This window comes from Hyaena hyaena, unplaced genomic scaffold (genome assembly GCF_003009895.1).
Source record: "Hyaena hyaena isolate Hyena2069 unplaced genomic scaffold, ASM300989v1 scaffold_300, whole genome shotgun sequence".
NCBI lineage: Eukaryota > Metazoa > Chordata > Mammalia > Carnivora > Hyaenidae > Hyaena > Hyaena hyaena.
In genome coordinates this window covers 2,100,936-2,121,293 of record NW_024080933.1, presented here as the reverse complement: position 1 = coordinate 2,121,293, position 20,358 = coordinate 2,100,936, and the positions used below count along the sequence as shown (strand labels likewise).

Here is a 20,358-nt window from a genome sequence, read left to right as displayed (position 1 = left end):
AGTCCCTGCCATCACTACTTTGAGCAGCACAGCTGGCATTGGGCCTAGGCAGAGCAGGGCCGGCCTCCGAGTAGGGTTTGCCAGCAGCGAACTGAACATGGACAACCATTTTATGTGACACATGTGACTGTGTAGTGTGTTAGTATCAATAAAATAATGGGTCCTTTAGGAAGAACTTGGGGATCCTTGCCAAGATGAGGTAGGATCTTTGAGGATCTTTGTAGATGAGGTACGGATGCAGCTTCAATGGGCTGTGATGTAAAATATGAGTGAATGTGAGTGTTGTGGTTTGGGGTACCTAGCAGCTGTGTGGCTTTGGTCCAGTCGCTTGACTTCTCTGAGCCTTATTTCATCTATAAAATGGGGTAGTCGGATTCCCCCTTGCGGGACGCTGTTGGAATCGAAGGAAAGACTATGAGCAGAGTGCCTAGCTCAGTGCCAGAATAAAGAAAACGTGCCACCAGACAGATCAATCCTTAGCTCCTTAAAAGTAAATGTATCTCAATTCTGGGGCCCTGCTGGCCGAGCCCCTCTCCTCCCCTCATCTCCTGCCTCCTCCCCTCTCGGCTCTCAGTTGCTCCTGCAAAGTTCCCAACTTAGTCGACATGACGCGCGGCGCAGCCAATGAGAGGCGGAGCTGGCGTTTTTGGGGGGGCGGGAGGGGTGGGCCCCGCGTCTCCGGTGTCTGCCCTGCTCAGTGAATGGAGAGAGCGAGCGCCGGCCAGCTCACCCAGCTGCCCCGTGCCCCAGCCGCCGCCGCCGCCGCCGCCACGCTCCGGAGCTCAGCCCCAAGCCAGACCTCCCCAGGCGCCGGGCCCCACTGCGCTCGGCCCCGGGTCCCCGACCCGGCCCACGCACTGGGCTGCGGGCCACCGGGGCCAGGAGGCGCTCGGCACCTGGGCACTCCGAGCGATGCGCAGCGGGGCAGCCCCGGCCCCGCGGATGGAGCTGCTGCTGCTGCCGCCGCCGCCGGCCGGCGCGCCCCGCTCCGCCCGCGCCCCGTGCGCCTGAGCGCCGAGCTCGCTCCTCCTCCGCGCCAACTCCGCCGCCGGCTATCCAGGCCGCTTGGGCTCCGCGCGCGCTTCCCTAGGCTCCACGCGTCTTGCCCCGCCGGGGCAGCCTCCTCTGGGCGCGGGCCACTGCACACCATGGCCACCGGGCGGACAGGGGCCGGCGCCGCCGTGCGCGCCCGCCTGGCGCTGGCCTTGGCGCTAGCGAGCGTCCTGAGCGGGCCCCCAGCCGCCGCCTGCCCCACCAAGTGTACCTGCTCCGCCGCCAGCGTGGACTGCCACGGGCTGGGCCTCCTGGCGGTTCCCCGGGGCATTCCCCGCAACGCCGAGCGCCTGTGAGTACCTCCGCCCCGCCCAACCCGGGCCACCCACCTGGGTCCATAGTGGGGCCCCAGGCACCAGATCTTTCCTTTCCCTTTGGCCGCACTGGATGCAGTCTCTGCTGTCACCATGGGTCGGATCTTTCCTTGTCTGAGTTGGGGGTCTCTGGCGTTGGGCGCGTCTAGAGAGAGGTCTTGAAGCCCACTGTGATGGGCAAAGAACAGTGCTTCTCCAGAGGTGAAGCCTCCAGACGTAGGGCCCGGTGACAGCTTCCAGCAGAACGCTGGCAGGAAGCGAAGGGAGGAGGAACACTGCAGCTAGCGAGGTCTTAGGGTGAGAGCATGGGGTCTGTGCTCACTAAAGGGGGAGGCGGAGAAAGCTGAAGGGTGATGGGACGTCAGGCACGGAGAGGGGAGAGGGCCGAGAAGGTGACGGGCTTGGAGATCAGAATGGGCCAGTCACTTTCTGGCTGCCCTTGCGAGCGAAGTTGAGTGTGTGTGTGAAGGTCTAACTTCTGAGGAACCAGACGAATTCAGAGTGGGTGCTTGCAAAACCCGCCCTGCCTGGAGCGCAGTCTCAGAGATGCCAAGTTGCAGCCCGGGTGAATTTTTTATGGCTCGGTTATAAATGCCTCCCCAAAAGGGCCGGAGAATGGAAATGCTGACAGCCCTTTAAATGAGACCGAGCGCTATAATCTTACAAACCGCACTCAGCCTCGGATCCTGGGTTTGGCAGCGAGAGGAGAGGCGTTTGGAGAGTGGGGTGGATTGACCCTCGTTTTAACCCCAATTGTGCAACCAAATATTTACTTTTCATATGTCAACGTTTTGGAAACATTTATCATTTTGATCCTCGGACCAAATTCAAAACTTGGACTCCGAGGGTGGGCTCTTCCCAGCCCTCAGTTGGGGAGTAAGGAAGGAGGGAGAAATCGTGGAGGGGGTTGGAACCGGCCTGGGAACACAGCCCAGAAGTGGGTGAGGGTTTGCACTGGTGTAATAGACGTCTTGCTCTCCCTGTGTCTTCCTTCCCCACGTGTCTTAGGGGTAGGTGCATTGGTCTTCAATCCCGCCTCCTTGACTTTAGGCTGGAAGAGATTGTCATGAGACTAAGTGGATTGTCCTGGAGTGGGTTATTCCTGTTGATCACGCCTCTCACCCCACTTCTCTGCCTCAAACTCTGCGTCCCTGGGTAGAGATACAATAGTACTGCCTCCTTTTTCCTAGAGCTTTCCTGTGACTTAAAACATATTTTTTTCCCAAGTGCATTGATTATTCTGTGTGGTCATGAAATTCTAGAGGTTTGGAGCTAAACCTTCATTAACACATGTAGGAAAGGAGGCTCAGAAATGTGAAACGACTCTCCCAAGGTAATGCATCAAGTTAATGGCAATAAAGGTGCTACAATCCAGGTTTCCACAGCTTAATTCAGATGTTATATTTTACCATACCAGTTACAATTTTGTTTTAGTGGTATTTTTGGATAGCTACCACTGTGCTGGCCATCTTTGGAACAAGGGTCAGTTTGGGCCAAGACCTGTAAATAGACGGTCTTGGGAGGGTTCTGGCTAGGGTGGGCTGCTCTTGCTACTGTTTCATCTATGCCCTGCAAAGATGTTACCTCTCCTGTTTGGAGTTTTGAGACTCCCTTTCCTCCGTTGTAAAAATAAATAAATAAATAAATAACATGGTACCTATTTGGGAAACCAGGGGGAGTGAGCCCGTCTGCTGGCACGTAGGAAGTCTTCAAAAGCTGTAAGCACAGCACAGCAGCCAACGTGCCACCCACCCTCCTTCCTCAAGAGACCCAGGCAGCTTGGGGCTGCCCATCTGCTCTACAACTGGAGAAACTGGGTGGAGACTGAGTCCTGGGCATTCCCATGGGACCCTGGTGCGGTCACAGTCATTTGCAGGCCTTGGCAGAGTGGGCAGTACTTTGGAGCCTTGGTTCCAGTCACGGGCGCCTCTTCGGCTGGGGTGCATTGGGTGATGCAGCTGCCCAGATGGCTCCTCATTCTGTTCTCCTTCCTTCCTGGGAGAGGGGGATGTCTTTAGAAGAGGCGGGGTGAGGAGTGCTGCAGGGCTGGGAGCAGCGCTCCTTCACCACCTCTCACCCTCTTTTGGGCAGCCCAGCTGTAACATTTGAATTCTGCACTCTTGGGGGGATGTTCGGCATTTCGAAGCTACGGAAAGGATTTCTTTAGGAAGGAATTTCTCATTCATTCCTCTCTTCATTCATTCAACAAACATTACTTGAACCCCTACTGCATTCCAGTATCTGTATATAAAATCATTGCATATACAGAAGAAAACCAGCAATTCAGCTTAAAGAATGTAAGCAAAGGACTGAGCAAAGGGAACTTCCTTTAGTGAGTCTTTTAAACTTTCCAGGACTCATTTCTTCATGGGGCATATGTTTTGTTAGCATCAGCATCACATACTCAGACCTTCCTAAAATTCAGTTTACTGATCTCAAATGTTTCTGTTGTGTTTTATAACAAAGAAGAAGCATTTCTCCCTTCTGCATCCTGCTACTTTACCTCCCAGAGAGGCTTTTCTGAAGGAGTGTGTGTGTGCGTGCGCGCGCGCGCGCGTGTGTGTGTGTGTGTGTGTGGTTGGTTGGTTCTCTGCGGGTTTTTGACTTCAGAGGCCTCATTTGCTCATGGTACCCCTTAAGGAAAATCTGCAGGGGTATAATGTGGTCACCATTTGGACTTTGCTTCAGGCCTGGAATGGGGTCTGTTATATTGTTCATAATTAGGTGGTATCAGATTTGGGGGGGTTTGTGTTCCAGCTTCTTCTCCATAATGTCAGCACATTACACAGAAAGAGAAACTCTCTGTCGTTTATAAACTACTGACAATTTTTTTTTCTTCAATGAGGAGGTGACACCCACAAGAAAGCTAAATAAACGCAGGGGAGAATTCAGTGTAATTTATTATCCGTGCAGCAAAGATAGAGGACAAGAGGAGAGGAAGTGAATGGTGGTGCCTGAAACAAAACATTTACCATGGAGCACAGAGTAAACAGATGTCGCATTTACCCTTCTGAGTACAAAAGGAGCCCACAGATGTAATTCTTCTCCAACCACAATCTCAGCCTGGAAAAAGAGGAGACAGATGAAAATGAACTCTCACGAGGGGCCCTTTCTCCCCATGCTGCCTAAAGGCAGGCAGAGGCCTACTTCTCACCCACGGCGAGGTGGTGGCCCGAACAGCAGAGTGGGGGCAAGAGTGGACATCTTTGGTTTTTCACTTGGCTCTGGAACATGCTGGAGACTGCTGTATTTAAATAAACATTTCCTGTTTGTGAAGGAAAACGGGCGAAAGGCTGAAACGTGAGAATGTGGTAACTTAATTTTCTCCATCACTCCAGATGATGGCAAGCTTTGCCGGTGGTTGGGTCCAATAAAAACCAACACCGTGTCACAGGCTTTCCCTCGCTTGACCACAGAGGTCTCCAGGTCAAGTGGGAGGCTTTCCAAGATGCTCTGCGGCCAAGCCCTGCATCCTGGTATTCCTAGACTCAGGGCCAGCCCAGAGGACTAGGGGCTGTTTGGTGGATCATGGGGCCTCTCTGAGCACCGTGCTCTCCTGGTGAACCTGTGGGTTGGACACGAGCAGTTAAGTGCACCTGCCTCCAGTGTACTGTGCAGCTGAACAGATTGCTCTGCCTTTTGGGGCCTATTTTCCTGAAAGTAGAATTCTGGTGTAGTCCTAATAGTTTTCCCTGTATGGGCCTCTTCCCCGGTGCCTAGAACAGTGGCTGGCACATAGTAGGCTTTCAACCAGTATGTGTTGATTAAATGAATAAATCTCAAAAATACAAGTTTTTCTTTAGTTCTTACACATGAAAGATGGACAATTATGGCTTTGCATTTTTTATGTATGGCCAAGGTCGACTTATTAGTAACCTGTTACATGAGTTATTAAGGGTTTCTAAAATTTAGCTTTCATGAACTAAAATTGTTGCCTTAGTAGAGTTAGCAAGGATGCCTAAAGAGTGATCCACTCTGGAGTCTGGTTGCCAGGCGTTGCTTAGCAACCTTGCAAAATTCCTACTGTGCACATGCCCCCGAGAAGAGCTAGAAATCCCAAATACTTAAACTGTAGACCTTTCTAATCAGAAACTCATCAGCATCATCCTGCGCTTTCTGTGGTTTTTGATTGCTGCTCTCCTTGTATTAATTGATGTATTTGTAGGATCATTATTAAGTTTTGCTTTTGCAGATCATCTGGGTCTTGTATATTTCTGCATTTTTTGCATTTTCATGGTTATTTTGTTTCTCTCCAGTTCTGTTTGTTGTCACTGAGTTCCTCCCCTGGAAAGTGAGAATGGTAGATCTGAGAGCCTTGGATTCTTTTCCATGTGCTAAGTGGGCGGTGGCTAGGTTTCAGAACCCCATGCCTACCAGTTCAGGGTGTGGGCTCTGGAGGCAGAGGGCTCTGGTTTGAATTCTGGCTCTTTGCCGTTGCACCCTGGGTGGGTTACTCCACTTCTCTGAGCTGCAGTCTGTTTATTCCTTTTGTACTGTATTTCCATAGCTCTATTACAGGGATGAGAATCACACTGGCCCCTGTGAGCATGTTGTGAATGTGGCCCGAGACAAATCACATCATGCACTCAGCACAGTGCCTGGCACTTTGATTTTCCAGCTACCACTCCTGACTTGGAAAGTGTGCATAGTAAATGTTCCTCTTGGAAAGAATCAAATGAAATAATGGATAGAAAGTACTTAACACATTACCTGGCACTTAGGCATCCACTAGGTATTAATGGTAGTGAACATGGCCATTATTTCTATTATCTTCATCTCAGGTCCCATCCAGCTGGAAAGCTTGAGATGGCCGCTGTAAATGTGCCCCATTGCGGCAAGCTCCTTGCCAGCACGTAGGCTGTGCCCAGCATGCTTGGTCCCCACCCTCTACCCCCACCTCCAGTTAAGCCCAGGTTGGCCTCCGTTCCATAAAAAGGGGATTACGGTTGAAGTGGTTTATATCTTTTCCATGGGCATGCTGCTTTGTGGTATATTTAAATAAGGAATGCATTTTATTTATTTATTTTGGGGGGTTGGATTTTCATGGGGAATTTTTGGCTCTGACTTTTTTTTTCAATGCTCATTCCTTCTGTCTTTCCCTAAATACCTTTTACTGACTTCCCGTGTCTGTCTCTGTTACTGCTTTTACTTGAAACAGCTGTATTTACTAGTATGCTCCACCCTCATTATGTAAGGTGGTCTTAACCCTTTTTAGAACTGCTGAAAAGGAAGAAACACGCACGCGCACGCGGCAAGGGAGGCTTTTCCAGAGAGCTGTGCTGGACCATCACTAATTCCAGATAGGATAGATGCAAAGGGTGCCCTGCTATGGTGCATGGTGTTGAGTTTTCAAGGCTTCTTATTATTTGTCACTCTCCAGCATTAAATTTAAATCAGTCTTTTCCAGGTGGGAAGAGCTTGTAATGGGAACCTTCTGTTTCTCTGTTCTGCAGAGCTGGATTGTTTTTTAAGTACTGCTATTGCTGGTCTGTCAAAGGCTGTGCTTTCTTCCCACTCACTGTGGTCTTCATAGTTCTGTCGCCAGCACTATATTTGATATGTCATTCCCTGGGAAACATTCCTCAAGAGTTCGTGATTAAAAGTCCTCAATAGTGATGGGTGAGGGAGGTGGGAAAAGTAAGAATCCCTGGGTAAAGGTATAGACTTTAGAGGCAGACAGGGTCCGTTCCTAGTTTCTCCACTTACCAGCTGGTGACCTTAGTCTTCTCATTTGTAAAATAATAATAACAATAATAATAATAATAATAATACTCCCCTTCATAGGGTGCTGTGAGTACTGAATTTACTCACATAGACTGCCTGGATCACAGCGCAGCCTTCCTAAGTATGGCTATTATTGTTATCATCATAATTCTTACCGACTATAGTCCTTCCAGAGCATGCTCAAGATAAAGCCTGATTTGAAACAATACAAATTGTTAGAGTTGAAAGGGCTCCTCTAGTCGAAGTTCAAACCACATGCAGATTGATCTTCCACCAACATAATTTTGGAGAGAGTGGCCATTCTCCTTTGCTTGGTTATATCTAGTGGTAAGGAATTCAGTTCTTCCTAAAGCAATTAATTCCATTTTAGAAAACAGTTTTAACAAGAAAATTTTCTTTGCCTGGGGGTTGGACTTATCTCCCACTGACTGTTGTTACACAGAGCAAGTATAATCCTTCTTCCAAATGGTACAATTTCAAAAATTTTATTGCTGTTATGTTTCTCACTACCCACTTATCTAAGTCTTCTCCTCTCTTCCATAAATTTTTATAATTACTTCAACGATTCTCTATGTGTTAGACTCTGAGACAGGTCCCCTCCCCATTCCCAGTTGTCTTCCCCTAAATGCATGCTAGTCTTTGCTCGTATTAGTTTGATTGAGTCCTTCCACTGCCTTGCTTTCTTGACTTTTATTGACATCCTAAAGGGACATTTCCCCTTTAGACAGCCACACCTCTGGGTTGGCTCATTTCCACCGGGCTGTGCACTGTACCGGCCATGTCTTCTAGCCTTCCCTGCTGTTGATCCTATTTTCCCCATCCCAGATTTGTGTAGTTGCTTTTTGGAGTCTTGAGTGCAACACTTTGCATTATCCTAATTAAATTTTGGCAAATAGTTTAATTTCATCAGCTTTTCAGCAACATTTTCTATTTTGATTCTCTCATCTAGCATGTTGCCACTTCTCCCCCCACTCCCTCTGGAGTGAGGATCTTACCCTGTGGATCTGTATCCAGGTTGTCAGTATAATCAGCAGAGTCTTCTCTGCTCTCCTGAAGTCTTTCGATGGCCGGGATGTGGATCATATAAATATATTGTCCTGTTCTTTCTGGCTGGGATGGATAGAAATTTTGAGATCTTACTGGCCTGTAGCATTTTCTTTCCCTGGGGTTCTGTTGTTCATATTTTCTCCGGAATGATTTCCTATTAATGCTTAATTCCTGTTGAATATTTTCTAAACTCTTGGCGTCTCATAGCACTTTCCAGTGACTTTAGCTTCATCCTCATTCTAGTAGGCTGATGCCAGAAGCCCTACCAACATAGGATGTGGTGTGTGTGTGTGTGTGTGTGTGTGTGTGTGTGTTGTTCTCTCCTGTAAAGTATTGTAGCCTGAGAAATTGGGCTTTTCTGTCAGCGGCAGAGCTCAGCTGAGAAGCCTCACTCTTGTAAAGTGATTTACTTTAACGTCTTGGGTGCCCATTGGCACAGAGCACATTTGTTTAAGTCGTGCTGAGAATGAATGTATTGGAGGATGAAGCATAGAGGTTCACATGTTCTTCCCAAATTGTTAAACAATAGTAATGATAATAACTATGACAATCACTGCCACCACACCAGCTGCTGTTTATTGAGCCCCTCTTTGTGCCTGGCCCTGCTCTCCCACTTTACACACTTGCTCTCACTTAATCTAACAATCATGCAGAGCAGAAGCTCATTCTGTTCTCATTTTACAAGTAAGGAAACTAAGAGAGGTGAAGTAGCTTCCCCAGGTTGGAGCAGTAGAGTCAGAGCTCATTCAGGCAGGCTCCCTTCAGGTCTGGGCTCCGCCCCACTGATCATGCCATTCTTCAGCAAGCCTTTGAAGTCAGCCCCCTTTCTTGTCTTCCAAACCCAATTCTTAAATAAGAAGAGGGAAAAAGGGAGTCCCAGTTGAAACAGTGAGCACCTGTTTGAAGCAAGGCATCCCAAGAGGAATGGCAGTGCTGTGTTCTGGAGCGCTGGTGGTAGAGCCATCATGTCCAGTTTGGGTAAGTAGGTGGCATTCAGATTGGAGCTTAAAGGATGAATAGGGTTCCTGTAGGTAATAATGGAAACATGGTAGAGATTTGCAGAAGTTCATGGTTACATGGAACTAAAGAGAGCCTGCGCCCAATGTAAAATGATAGGAGCTGTACTTCAGGAACTTTCATCTAACAAAGGCGTTTAGAGAAGGTCAGGTCTTAGGAAAAGTATCACTGTTGTTATGTGGATAATTATTATTTTTATTTTGGATTTGAGGGGATAAGCCCTCCGAGAAGAGTTCTGATGAGGCTTCTTCATCAGTATTCTTCCCCCACAAGGATCTGTTTAAATTTTTGCAGGGACTGCCTTTCTCTCCAGTTAGAGGTACCACTTGCCTTCTCTCAGCCATGATCCCTGGGCTTCCCTACCCTGAGATCAAGTCTTGGTAGAACAGGACAAATATAAGATGCATCCTGGCTAGAGTGAAGATGACTTCACTCTTTACAGCCTTATCGCTGCTTGTGTGGCCTCAGACTCCTCTTGTCCGAAACGCCAGTCTAGGTTCTTGACCCCTGATTCATTCTGCACTTTGGCAGTAGTGTGGATTGTGGTTCCTGAAAGTCAGCCAGCACATTTAACCACCCACCTTGACGCCTTCTTGAGTTTTTTGGCCTCCCTAGATCCTGTCTGCTACCTGGCATACCCACTCCTTGCTCCCTTACACTCCAGAATTAGTGTATGCCTTGATTCAGGCTATGGAGTCCATGGCCCTCTTCTGATCTGTGTGTGGGCTTAACCATGGACCTGTGTATTTTGTGCATCTCTCCTTGAACTGCCCTTGGCCCTTGCTTTGACCCTTCCAGCTTGGCTTCTTGCCTTCTCACCTTCCCCTGCCCTCCGTGTAGCTCTCCTTAGCCTTGGCACTGAATTCAGGTATCTACTATCTAGGCCTCAGGTCCTGATATTGGCTTGCAGGAGGATCTTTGTGGCCTGGACTTTCCTTGGAGTCTGGAGACTCCTAATGTGTGCTTATGTCCTGGAAACAACCTCAGATTTCATCTTCATGACCATCTGAAGCCTTTTATGATGCCTAGGGTGAAATGTAGAGATAAAATATAAAGATGTTCCAGGGCTGGACTCTGAATGATAAATTGCTTGCAGTGTGCTCTCAAGTCTTCTGCAACCTAAACAGTGAGTAGAGCATGTTTTTCTGTATTGAAAAGCTCAGTAATGATGATTTCATTGAAGAGATGTCCTGTTCAGAAATGTGTTGCAGAAGTTTCTGGACTATCAAGCACTTTGCTGATATTCTTTCTTCTCTTCCTCGTCTCTGCCCAGCCCTAGAATGTAGATAGAGAAGTGTTTTATATACGAGTTTCTAACTGGTATAAATGAGAAACCAGTGGGGAGTGTAATTTGATGTAAGTTAAAAGGAGTAAAAATAGGGGTGCCTGTGTGGCTCAGTCAGTTAAGCATCTGACTCTTGATTTCAGATCTCAGTTTTGTCTGTCGGAGACCTGTATTGGTCAGCGTGGAGCCTGCTTGGGATTCTTTGTCTCTGTCTCTCTCTGCCAGTCCCCCACTGTGTGCATGTGCATGCATGCTCTCTCTCCCTTCTCCCTCTCCCCCCTCAATAAATAAATATTTCAAAAAATGAGTAAAAAGACCTAGTCAGAATCCTGGTTTCCATCCCCCTCCACTTTTGCTTTTAACTCTGGGACCTTGGAGGAAGATCTTTCTCAGTCTCAGTTGCCTCATCTGTAGCCTTTAGAATGGTAGGACTAACCCTTCTCTCCTGGGGCTGAGGCAAGGTTTATATGAGATCAGATGTCTGCAGATACCTCCTAAATTTAGTGCTCTGCGAATACCTTAATGAATCCACCCACGATATCTGATTTTAACCACTAATCCTGTATCTGAAAGATGATCAGGGTGCGTTTTCAGAAGAGGAAATGCAGTGAGTTCCAAGTCACCCGTGCCTTCACACTCTTGCTAGGGTTTCCTTTTCCCTTATTTACGCGCATCTTTTACAAATGCAAATAAAGCAGCCTACCAGCCAAGTCAGCAGCCCAACCAGGTGGAGCTTAGAGGACTTTTTACCTAACTGAGTAATGAATAAGCAGCAGTTTCCAAGAAAGTAGAACCACGAAAGGGGCTGTGTGAAGGATGAAATTGTTTAAAGGAGCTATTTATTGAGTGCCTACTATGTGCCAGGAATGGCAATGAATAAAGCAAGCAAAATATCCTCATAAATAGGACAGCTCAAAATAATACGGAATGCAGTCTGGGCTGTTACTTCCCACCAAATGACTGACAAGGCAAAGGCCACCGTGCTAGGTTCAGAGAGGAGATTCATGGGATGGCGGGGAAAATGCTAGAACAATGAGGCGACACCAAGCCCTCGGGAACCACTGATGAAAGCAAGCCCCACTCATCCCTTTTAGTGGGTACAAATATGCAGAAAAACTCACACATCATAAAAAAAAAAATAGTACAAGTGGAATTAAAAAAACTCATGGGGAAAATATTAATCTGAGAACAATTGTATCCGAGAAAGCATTCAAGTATGCCTCTGCAGCTAGCTGGCAAACAGCACAAGTTCTGCATTTTATTAGAGCCCTAACTCTGTGTAGAACACTGACCTTATTTGAGAAGCATTTCATAAACACTGACACACAGCACAGCAGCATTTGAGGCCATGAGGAGATACACGGCCTCCTCTGGGCGGCCAGCTTCCCTTCCCAGGTGCTTGCAGCTGTAACCAGACTACTGGGCATGATTCCCCTGTGTTGTTAATTCCCTTATTCTTCTCTCTCAGGTTTAACAAGAAGGTAGGAATTTTCTCAGGGGAAGATGAAAGAGGGGGCTTTGGACTGAAATGTGCTCTTTGGGCAAGTTTGCCCAGGAGTGCAGTGGGCCATGAGCAAGACGAAGCTTTGGAGGTAAGGGTCTGAGAACTTAGATTTGGCCCAGTTTCTTGTTGGAGAGCTCATCTGGTACCTGGAAGCCAGTGATGTATATGTGTGTAGGAGGGTGGTCCTCAAGCAGCATCACCTGGTCCTGTGGAATGGAAGACCCGCGGCTTGCAATAGCCCTAAGAAATGTGTGCACCGCCTCTCCTCCTACTACAAGTTGGCAGTTGTCTTTCCATCTGCTGCCAGCTTGAAAGTCCTGAATTTCTGCCATGGAACTCGGTTCTCTCCCTCCCCCTCTCATTTCCCTCCCTAGCCAAGAGATGTTTAGGCTTTTGAGGCATCTCTGGAGATCATCTGGTCTGCCCCTTCCCCACTGTTCCTACCCACCTGGACAGATATGTGTCCTAGCAAAGTCGCCAGAGAGGACCTCAGCTTTGAGGTGGAAGCTGCCCTCCTAAGAAGTTTGCCTCCTTTCATTTCAGCCTTGCTCACAGCATTGGTCCTGAATAAAGATCTCTCAGCCTTAGGAAGTCTCTGCCAATCTGGGAAGCTAGGGAGACAGAAGAGGGACCAAATCTAGTACAAAAAAAAAAAAAAAAAAAAAAAGCAATGATGTGGAGCTAGAAAGGGGAGGCACAAAACAGGTGACTTGGGATCGCAGGTTATATCCTCCAGACCCTAAGCACCAAGGTAGCTGTGTACACTCTGGAAAAGGAAGACCTCAGATAGGAAAACTGCATGGGGAACCAGGACTGGAGTGGGAATCCAAAATGGGAAGGCCAATTACTTCATGGGAGTTTTTAATGAGTCGAGTGCCCCCCACCTTCTGATTACTTCTTACCACAAGGTGGTAACCAGTCTGCTCTGTTTACTCTCTTTAGGCGTACGTTTTAATACTTTCTGAAAGATTTCACATAAGCTTCCTGCTGCCATGTGCCCTCCTTGTATGTTCTAGAAATTTTGCAAAGACCTAAATCCCCTCTGCGTTCTTTCCTGACTGGAGCTGCATGCTGATTCAAGCCATATTCATCCAGGAAGCTCTCTTGCCATCTTTAAAACAAGAAACATCTCCTTCTGAGAAGACTGCACTACAGTTTTCTTTGTGTTGCTAACGAACAAAGAGGCCCCGTTGCAAAACAGCATTTCACGAGCAGAGCGGGGCTGATAGCACCTCTTGCCAAATGTGACTGTGTGTAGTTGTGTGTGGGGGGAAACAGCTTTGTCAAGAAGAGAGCCGACGGAGGCAGCTCTGGGGAATTTTTAGCAACTGCAGCATGGTGTAGTGGAAAGAATGTTTGCATGGGAATTTGGAGACCTGGCTGTACCTCTGACCCACCGTGTGACCTCGGACAAGTCACTTGACCTCTCTGGGCCTCAGTTTCCTGGTCTTTAAAGGAGATGAAGGGAGTAAGCTGGATGATCTCCAAGGATCCTTTCAGCCCTATGCATCCTCACTTCTGGGGGCTGGGATTTGAGGTTTAGACCTGAGCCAACATCCATCCAACCCAAGGGACTTTCTAGAGGCAATAGAATGGCCAGGACAGCTGCTTCAGGGAGTGGCTGGTCCTTGATTAAGGCTCAAATAATTAGCTGAGCTCCACAGTTAGTCTTCTGAAATTAAGAAAGAAAAAGATGTTTAGTTTCAAAAATAGCAGTTGGTGTTCCTTAAAACTGATTGGCTTTGGGGTTTGTAGACTTTATGCACAGACATAATTTCCCTTCCTCTACAGAGAGCAGTTTAGAGTATTGATACTGGAGTTAGTATGACCTGGGCTTGAGTACCATAGCTAGCTAGGTTACCTTGGGCATGTTCTTTACTAGTAACCTGCTTCATTGGGTTGCTGAAAGGTTCAAATGAGGTAACACATGTCAGGCTTAGAGGGCAGTGTCTAACCTTAAATAACCACTCAGAAAGCCATTATTTTGATTATATATTACTGTTTAACAAATCATCCCAAAACTTGTTGGAAAGCAACAACCATTGCATTGGTTGTTTCTCCATGCTTCTTTGAGTCAGGATTTGGGACATGGCTCAGAGGGATGGTTTGTCTCTGCTTCCTGATGTCCGAGGCATCAGCTGGAGAATGTGCGAATGACTAGGGGAGATTTGAACCGCAGGGTGCTAGAATCATCTGCAGGCTGTTCACTTACACATCTGGAAAACAGGCTGGGTTGACTTGAAGGAAGGTTGGCCTTAGGCTGGGATTGTTGACCAAAGTCCCTACATGTGACTTGTCTATGTGGCTTGAGCTTGCTTGCTGCAGTGGCCATGAACCGTACTAACTTCTTACATGAAGACTCAGAGTTCCAAGAACAATGTGCCAGTCAACAACCCAGAGGTTGCATGCCTTTTTAGAAACTACCCTTAGAAGCAACAAAATGTCCCTTCTGTTGAAGCACAAGTTAGCGTGCATTCAAGCTGAGGACCACCTTTCAAAAAGAAGTCCCAAAGAATTTGTGGCTATGTTTTAAGACCTCAGTAGCCATATAATTATCATTGTTATTTTCTGTACTGTGTATATAATCTTTTGACTAGATAGAAAGCATCTTGAGGGCAGAAGCTACACATTTCTCTACAGAGACTTAGTACAACACTAGTGAACATAAGACTAAGTCAACACGTTTTTAAAAATCAAATTGACTTCGATAGGCAGGTCCTTCCTTAGTGGAAGGACCCTGATCGTTAAAGCCAAGGAGAGTTGGGTTAAAAAAACTGAATTTAAAAATGTGCCCTTTGGCAAATCACTTGTCTTTCTAGACTCAATTTTCTTTCTCCCCACTCAAATGGAGACATTAATACCAATCTAAAGGATTGTTGTAAGAATTAGGGATAATACGTGCAAAATGGCCAACATCTAGTTGATGTTAATGAACACTGTGAGGGACTGTGGCAGGCACAGAGATGCTCAGGGTGACAGAGTGGTTTCAAGTCCCATTGCTTTCTTTTCTTGGAGGGCAAAATGGGTATAATAGTATATTATGTTTAGGTTTATTGTAAGGATTATTAGTACATCATGTAAAGCTTCCAGCTCAGTCCCTGATACATAGCAAGGACTTAATACCTAGCACCTGTAAGAGTACCTGTAGAGTAGCCACAGTTAAAATTGCTATTCTTTTGTTTGTACATTGATTCATTTATGAATTTATGCATTGCACAATTATTTATTTAATGCTCGTATCTCATAATAGCTTCATTTCTTAAGTCCTTGCTTGCTAGGGTCTGTTGATGCCTAGATCTGGAAATATATATTCATTGATGGAGAACTGGCCCTTCAGCAAGGAGCTCACAGGTGCAGGCCCGCTGCTTGGGACAGTATTCTATTTGGACACAGGTGCAATTGAATTTTAATTGCCCCTGTTGACTTTTGACCCCAGAATGCCTCCTGGCTTCCTCCTGTTACAACCATTTCGCTCAGATATCTACATGTGTCCTTTCCTCTTTAGACCTATCTTCTTCTTCTTTTTTTTTTAAGTTTATTTATTTAGTTTGAGAGAGGGAGTGCCAGAGCACACGTGTATATGCATGAGTGAGGGAGGGGCAGAACGAGAGGAAGAGAGAGAATCCCAAGTAGGCTCCCCACTCAGGGCTCCTCCACATGAGCTCATGACCTGAGCCAAAATCAACAGTTAGAGGCTTAACCGTCTGTCTGAGACACCCAGGCTCCCTCTCGCCCTCTTTGGGTCTATGTTCTTTACTACTGTGTGACTACAGGCAACACGTGAGCTCTTTGTGGCTGTTTTTGCTGTTGTCTTTTAAAAAAGTATTGTTTTCCTAGCTCAAATGCATCAAACCGTACCAGCCTTGTCTGTGTGTCACCAAGCAGGACACTCAGTTTCATTTTTCCAGGTGGTTCCTAGGACCTGAGGCTCTATTAGGAACCATCGACTAGGAGCTCCTCACTTTCTTCCTGAAGATCTCCCAAAAGCCCCTAGCCTTAGCCTGTTTTTAAAATGAGCCTAGATAATCTGATAAACTGTCTTTGTCTTTAGAAAAATAGGTAGACCCAATACAAAACACAATGTACTTTGCAGATGATTTTGAGGTTATTCATGGCCCCCTCTGGCATGAATTTCTTCCGTGGCATATTTTTTCCGAATGACTCTGTTTCAGTGATTTTGATGGCATGATTTTCTGGCCTTTTGCTCAGATCTGCTTGAGTATCACAGTGTACCTGTGAGACTTAGGTCTCACTTTTCCAAGTCCTGCATCCCTTCATTGTGGTAGATATGTGATGTGTTTGGCTGCCAAGAATTTGGTTTTCCTTGCTAGCCAAGTATCTTCTTCTGCACCCACAGGATGCAGTTTGAGTGGGGTTTGTCATCAGGAGCCTTGCCCTCCCCTGATCAGGGGATGAGCTCATGCCCCAAGTCAAGTCTGTTGGGTGCTTCCTCCCTGGAAATGGAATCTTGACCAAAGGGACGAAGAGATTGGAAATGATGGCTTGCCATTTCATCTAAGCACTTCTGCAAAATGGCCAGGCATGCCTGCTTTTCTTTTCCCCAGACCTCTTCTTAAGTTTCCCATTGAATCCAGAAGTTCCTGATAGCCTTCTAGTGAATTCCCTTTTGTTCAAGCTTATAAACTTGCAACCAGAAAACTCTGAGAAAGCCACAGACAACACACTTCTGGGGGAGAAAGTAGCATAATGAGAAAGATTATGACTGGTGTTTGGAGAAAGGCAGACCCAGGTCTGAATCACAGTTTTACCATTCACCAGCTGGGTGCCCTTAGGCAAGTTCATTCTTCTCTTAGGATGTCAGTGTCATTGCAAAACAGGGATAATGAGTTCTGAAACCTTGATTCTCAAACTTGGCTGTGCAGGGAAATCACCTGGGGAGATTTAAAAATTACTAGTGGTTGGGTCCCATCCCCAGAGATTCTCTGGAATGATTTTGGAAGTGCTTTTCTGGGTGTTGTGATTTTATAAAGCTCCCAGGTATTTCTGATGGGCAGCAGTGTTGGAGAAAATTGACCTAAAGAAATTCTTCAAATTACAGAGGAGATTAAATGATACAAGTTTTGTAAAACCTTTAGCACAGTGGAGCGATTGATAAGTCATTCTCCTTTCCTTTCCTTTCTTAAGGTGAGCCAGAATCACTTGCCTTTGCTTCTAGTACAGTTTTCTTTGTTTGTAATAGTCATAGCCATGCATGACAAGCATGATGCAATATAACTGCTTATTTATACCATTTGAGGTGAAGGCCAATCATAGATGTAGCCAGAATTATAGAATATACAAAAATGTGATTACTGTCATATCCGTGGAATAACTAGGACAAGTTCAACAATGTTTTGTGAGAGCATTTTATGGAGTGACTGCTTTAATGGGAGATGAAATTGATTTATAATTACCATGGCAACAGCAAAATAGAGTGATGTCTTTGCAAGGGGCCTGGACCAGGACCCACAAGGATTCTCTCCCAGATCTTCCCTGTAACTTGCTGAGTGACCTTGGCTCAGGCAGTTCATCTCTCTAGTCCTCAGTTTCCCGGGAGCCTATTTTCTAATAGGTGCAGCTTCAAAAGAATTTTTTAAGGAAATATGTTGATGTGACAGTTGTTAAGACACTGATGAAAAGATTCTATAGGAAGGAGAGGAGTGAAAGCAGGGCCTTGAGCCTCTTAGAAAAGATAATTATAGAGATTGGTTCTCCCATATGTCATCTCCCCTCTTTCCCTACCCCACAGCCTCTTCTGCATCTTACCATGTAGGAACCTATCCAAACCGCTATCTTTATGAGGGGCTTTCTATAGAGAGGATACAAAGGGAAACTCCTATCTTAGCCCAGGGTTTCTCTACAGAGGTACTATTGACATTTGGGGCTGGATTTTTTTTTGTTTTGTTTTTTTTGTTCTGGGGGCTGTCCTGTTCATTTTAAGGTATTTGGCAGCATCTCTGACCTCTACCCACTGGATTCCACTATCAGCCCCTCTCCAGTCTGACAACCAAAAGTGTCTCCAAACACTGCCAAATGTACCCTGGAGGACAAAACCATTTCTGGTTGAGAACCAGTATTCTAGTCCAGTCTCAGCGAAGTGGGTTTAAATAAAAAAAGCAGCATGAATGTTGTGAGTGCACAGTGGTTAACCTCTATAGTGCCCTCAAAGATTTTCTTAAATGCCAGGGAGCCAGATAGCTATTAGGAATCCTTACATCCATTGTTACAGATGGGGGTTCTGAGTTCCAGAAAAGTTAATAGTAATCATAATAACCACTGGCTACCATTTATTGAGTGTTTATTATGTGTTATGTGCATGGCTAAGTGCTTTATATATTATATTGTCTCAATTAATAGTTACATTGACAGAGCTTGCAAACCAGTGGCCAGTAGGCCAAATTCAGCCTTCTAGTGTGTTGTACTTGGCTCACGTGGTATTGGCTCATATAATTGTTATTTTCCTTTTTAATGTCAGTTTCTTGCCAACATTTTAAGATTGGGTGAATTCATATAAAAATCTACCTCTAGCTTCTTTTTTTAAGAAATTGATAAATTTGGGGGTACCTGGGTGGTGCAGTCATTTAAGTGTCCAACTCTTGATTTTGGCTCTGGTCATGATCTTACGGTTTGTGGGTTCATGGGTTCATGTCCCATGTCAGGCTCTGCCCTGGGATTCTCTCTCTCTTCTGCTCTGTCTGCCTCTCCCCCACATGCACGTATGTTCTCTCACTCTCTCTCCCGATAAATACGTTTTAAAAGTAAATTTGGCAATAGAGGGTCAGATTGTCTCAATGGCAATAATTGTCTGGTTTTTAGATGAGGGGTATCCCCATTGCACCGCAGTCTCCACCCCTCCTGGCTGTGGCTCCAACTGTGTGTGAGATGCCATTTGGCATCATGTTATTTTTCTTTAGCTTCCCTCATTGATATCATCTGCCTGGCTCCTCTAGGTTGTTGTATTTGTGGCTCCTTCCTTTACCCACACTGTGTTGCATATATTACTGTTGTCATTTTAAAGTTTATTTATTTTGCGGGGGGGGAGAGAATCCCAAGCAGGCTCCATGCTATCAGCGCAGAACCCGACACGGGGCACAAACCCATGAACCATGAGCTCGTGACCTGAGCTGAAATCAAGAGTTGGACCCTTAACTGACTGAGCCACCTGGGAACCTTAGTTAGTTCCTGTTTTAAAGATGGGAAAACAGAGTCTAACTAAAGTAAAGCTCTTGTCCAAATTCACACAACGAATAAGGTGGGAGAGAAATCTGAGCCTCCTACCTTGCCAGCATAGCCCTTCCTGACATCACAGAACAGCTTCTGGGAGAGCCTCCCTACATCCTGGGATGCCCCTGCCGGATCTTCGGCAGCTTAGGGTTTCCTTGGAGAACCAAATCTCATTGCCCTTTTGCTCACCAGGAAACCACATGTCACCAGCATGGGAAGAGCGTCCTCTGAGTGTAGCTCCCAAGCTGCATTTCCCCTATGTCTGTGCCACTCTTTGGTCTGTGTCCAAGGGCTGCTCACACACTCCCACGTAGCTGAGGGGCCAGCTGGTGTGTGTGCTTCTGCCTAAGATGAGGCTGCTTGCCTGTGGGGAGGCTGTGATTGCTTTAGGAAATTAAGTGGGAGTGATTAATTAGGAAATGTACTGAGGACTCTGGAAAGAAATAGCTGAAAAAGAAAAAAAAAATTGGAACTCTAAATACGGAATGCTTCTGGCCACATGGCTAAGGATACTGTGTTCAGTGGAACTGAAGGCATTTGATTCTGTTATTTCTGCTGCTTCTGTTTTGATATACCGCCCTTGCATAAGGTTGCTGGAAGGAACCACAGAATCAGCTGGCTCAACCTCATCTTTTACCAAGTGGCAGTGAGAGCTCAGAGAGGCCACCAGGGGAAGCTGGCAGCTTCGAAGGAACAGCAGTGCTTGAGACTCAGAAAGACCTGATGTATAATCCTGGGCAAATCTCTGAGTCTCTGGCTTCTCATTGTGAAATCAAGGTAGCATTAGCCATTGCCAAGTGTTGTTGCAAAGAATTAGTGAACAAAAGCTTGAGCATTGACTGCTTCTAAGTAATGTGTGCCAGGCACTGTTCCAGCATGTTGCTGTGTTTTCTTACTCTACAACAGCCCTATGAGGTGGGTACTATTATTAGCTCATTTTATAGATGAAGAACAAAGGCATTAAGAGGATACATTATTTACTCAGTGCTTCACAACTAGTAAGTGGCAGAGCCAAGCTTCCCCTGAAGTCCAAGAATCCACCTTCTCAACCACTAAGCATTCTGTCTCCTATATCGATTATATAACGTGCAGGTGACATTACATAACCAATAAAATAGGTAATTTATGTATGACACAATTTATTGTGTATAAAATAATTAACATATAATTAATTAATATAAAATATGTTA

The 20,358-nt window shown here is 46.1% G+C and overlaps 1 protein-coding gene across 1 annotated transcript in view; it reads left to right on the top strand.

The window, feature by feature from the left end:
• Nucleotides 1–1,040: 1,040 nt before the first annotated feature.
• The window catches only part of SLIT3 (slit guidance ligand 3), a 606,956-nt gene continuing 587,638 nt past the window's right edge, over nt 1,041–20,358 (top strand). Inside the window, exon 1 of the mRNA XM_039247657.1 lies at nt 1,041–1,345. Coding sequence (XP_039103588.1) covers nt 1,149–1,345 — 197 coding nt within the window. The 5' untranslated portion in view covers nt 1,041–1,148. The remainder of the gene's footprint in view (nt 1,346–20,358) is intronic.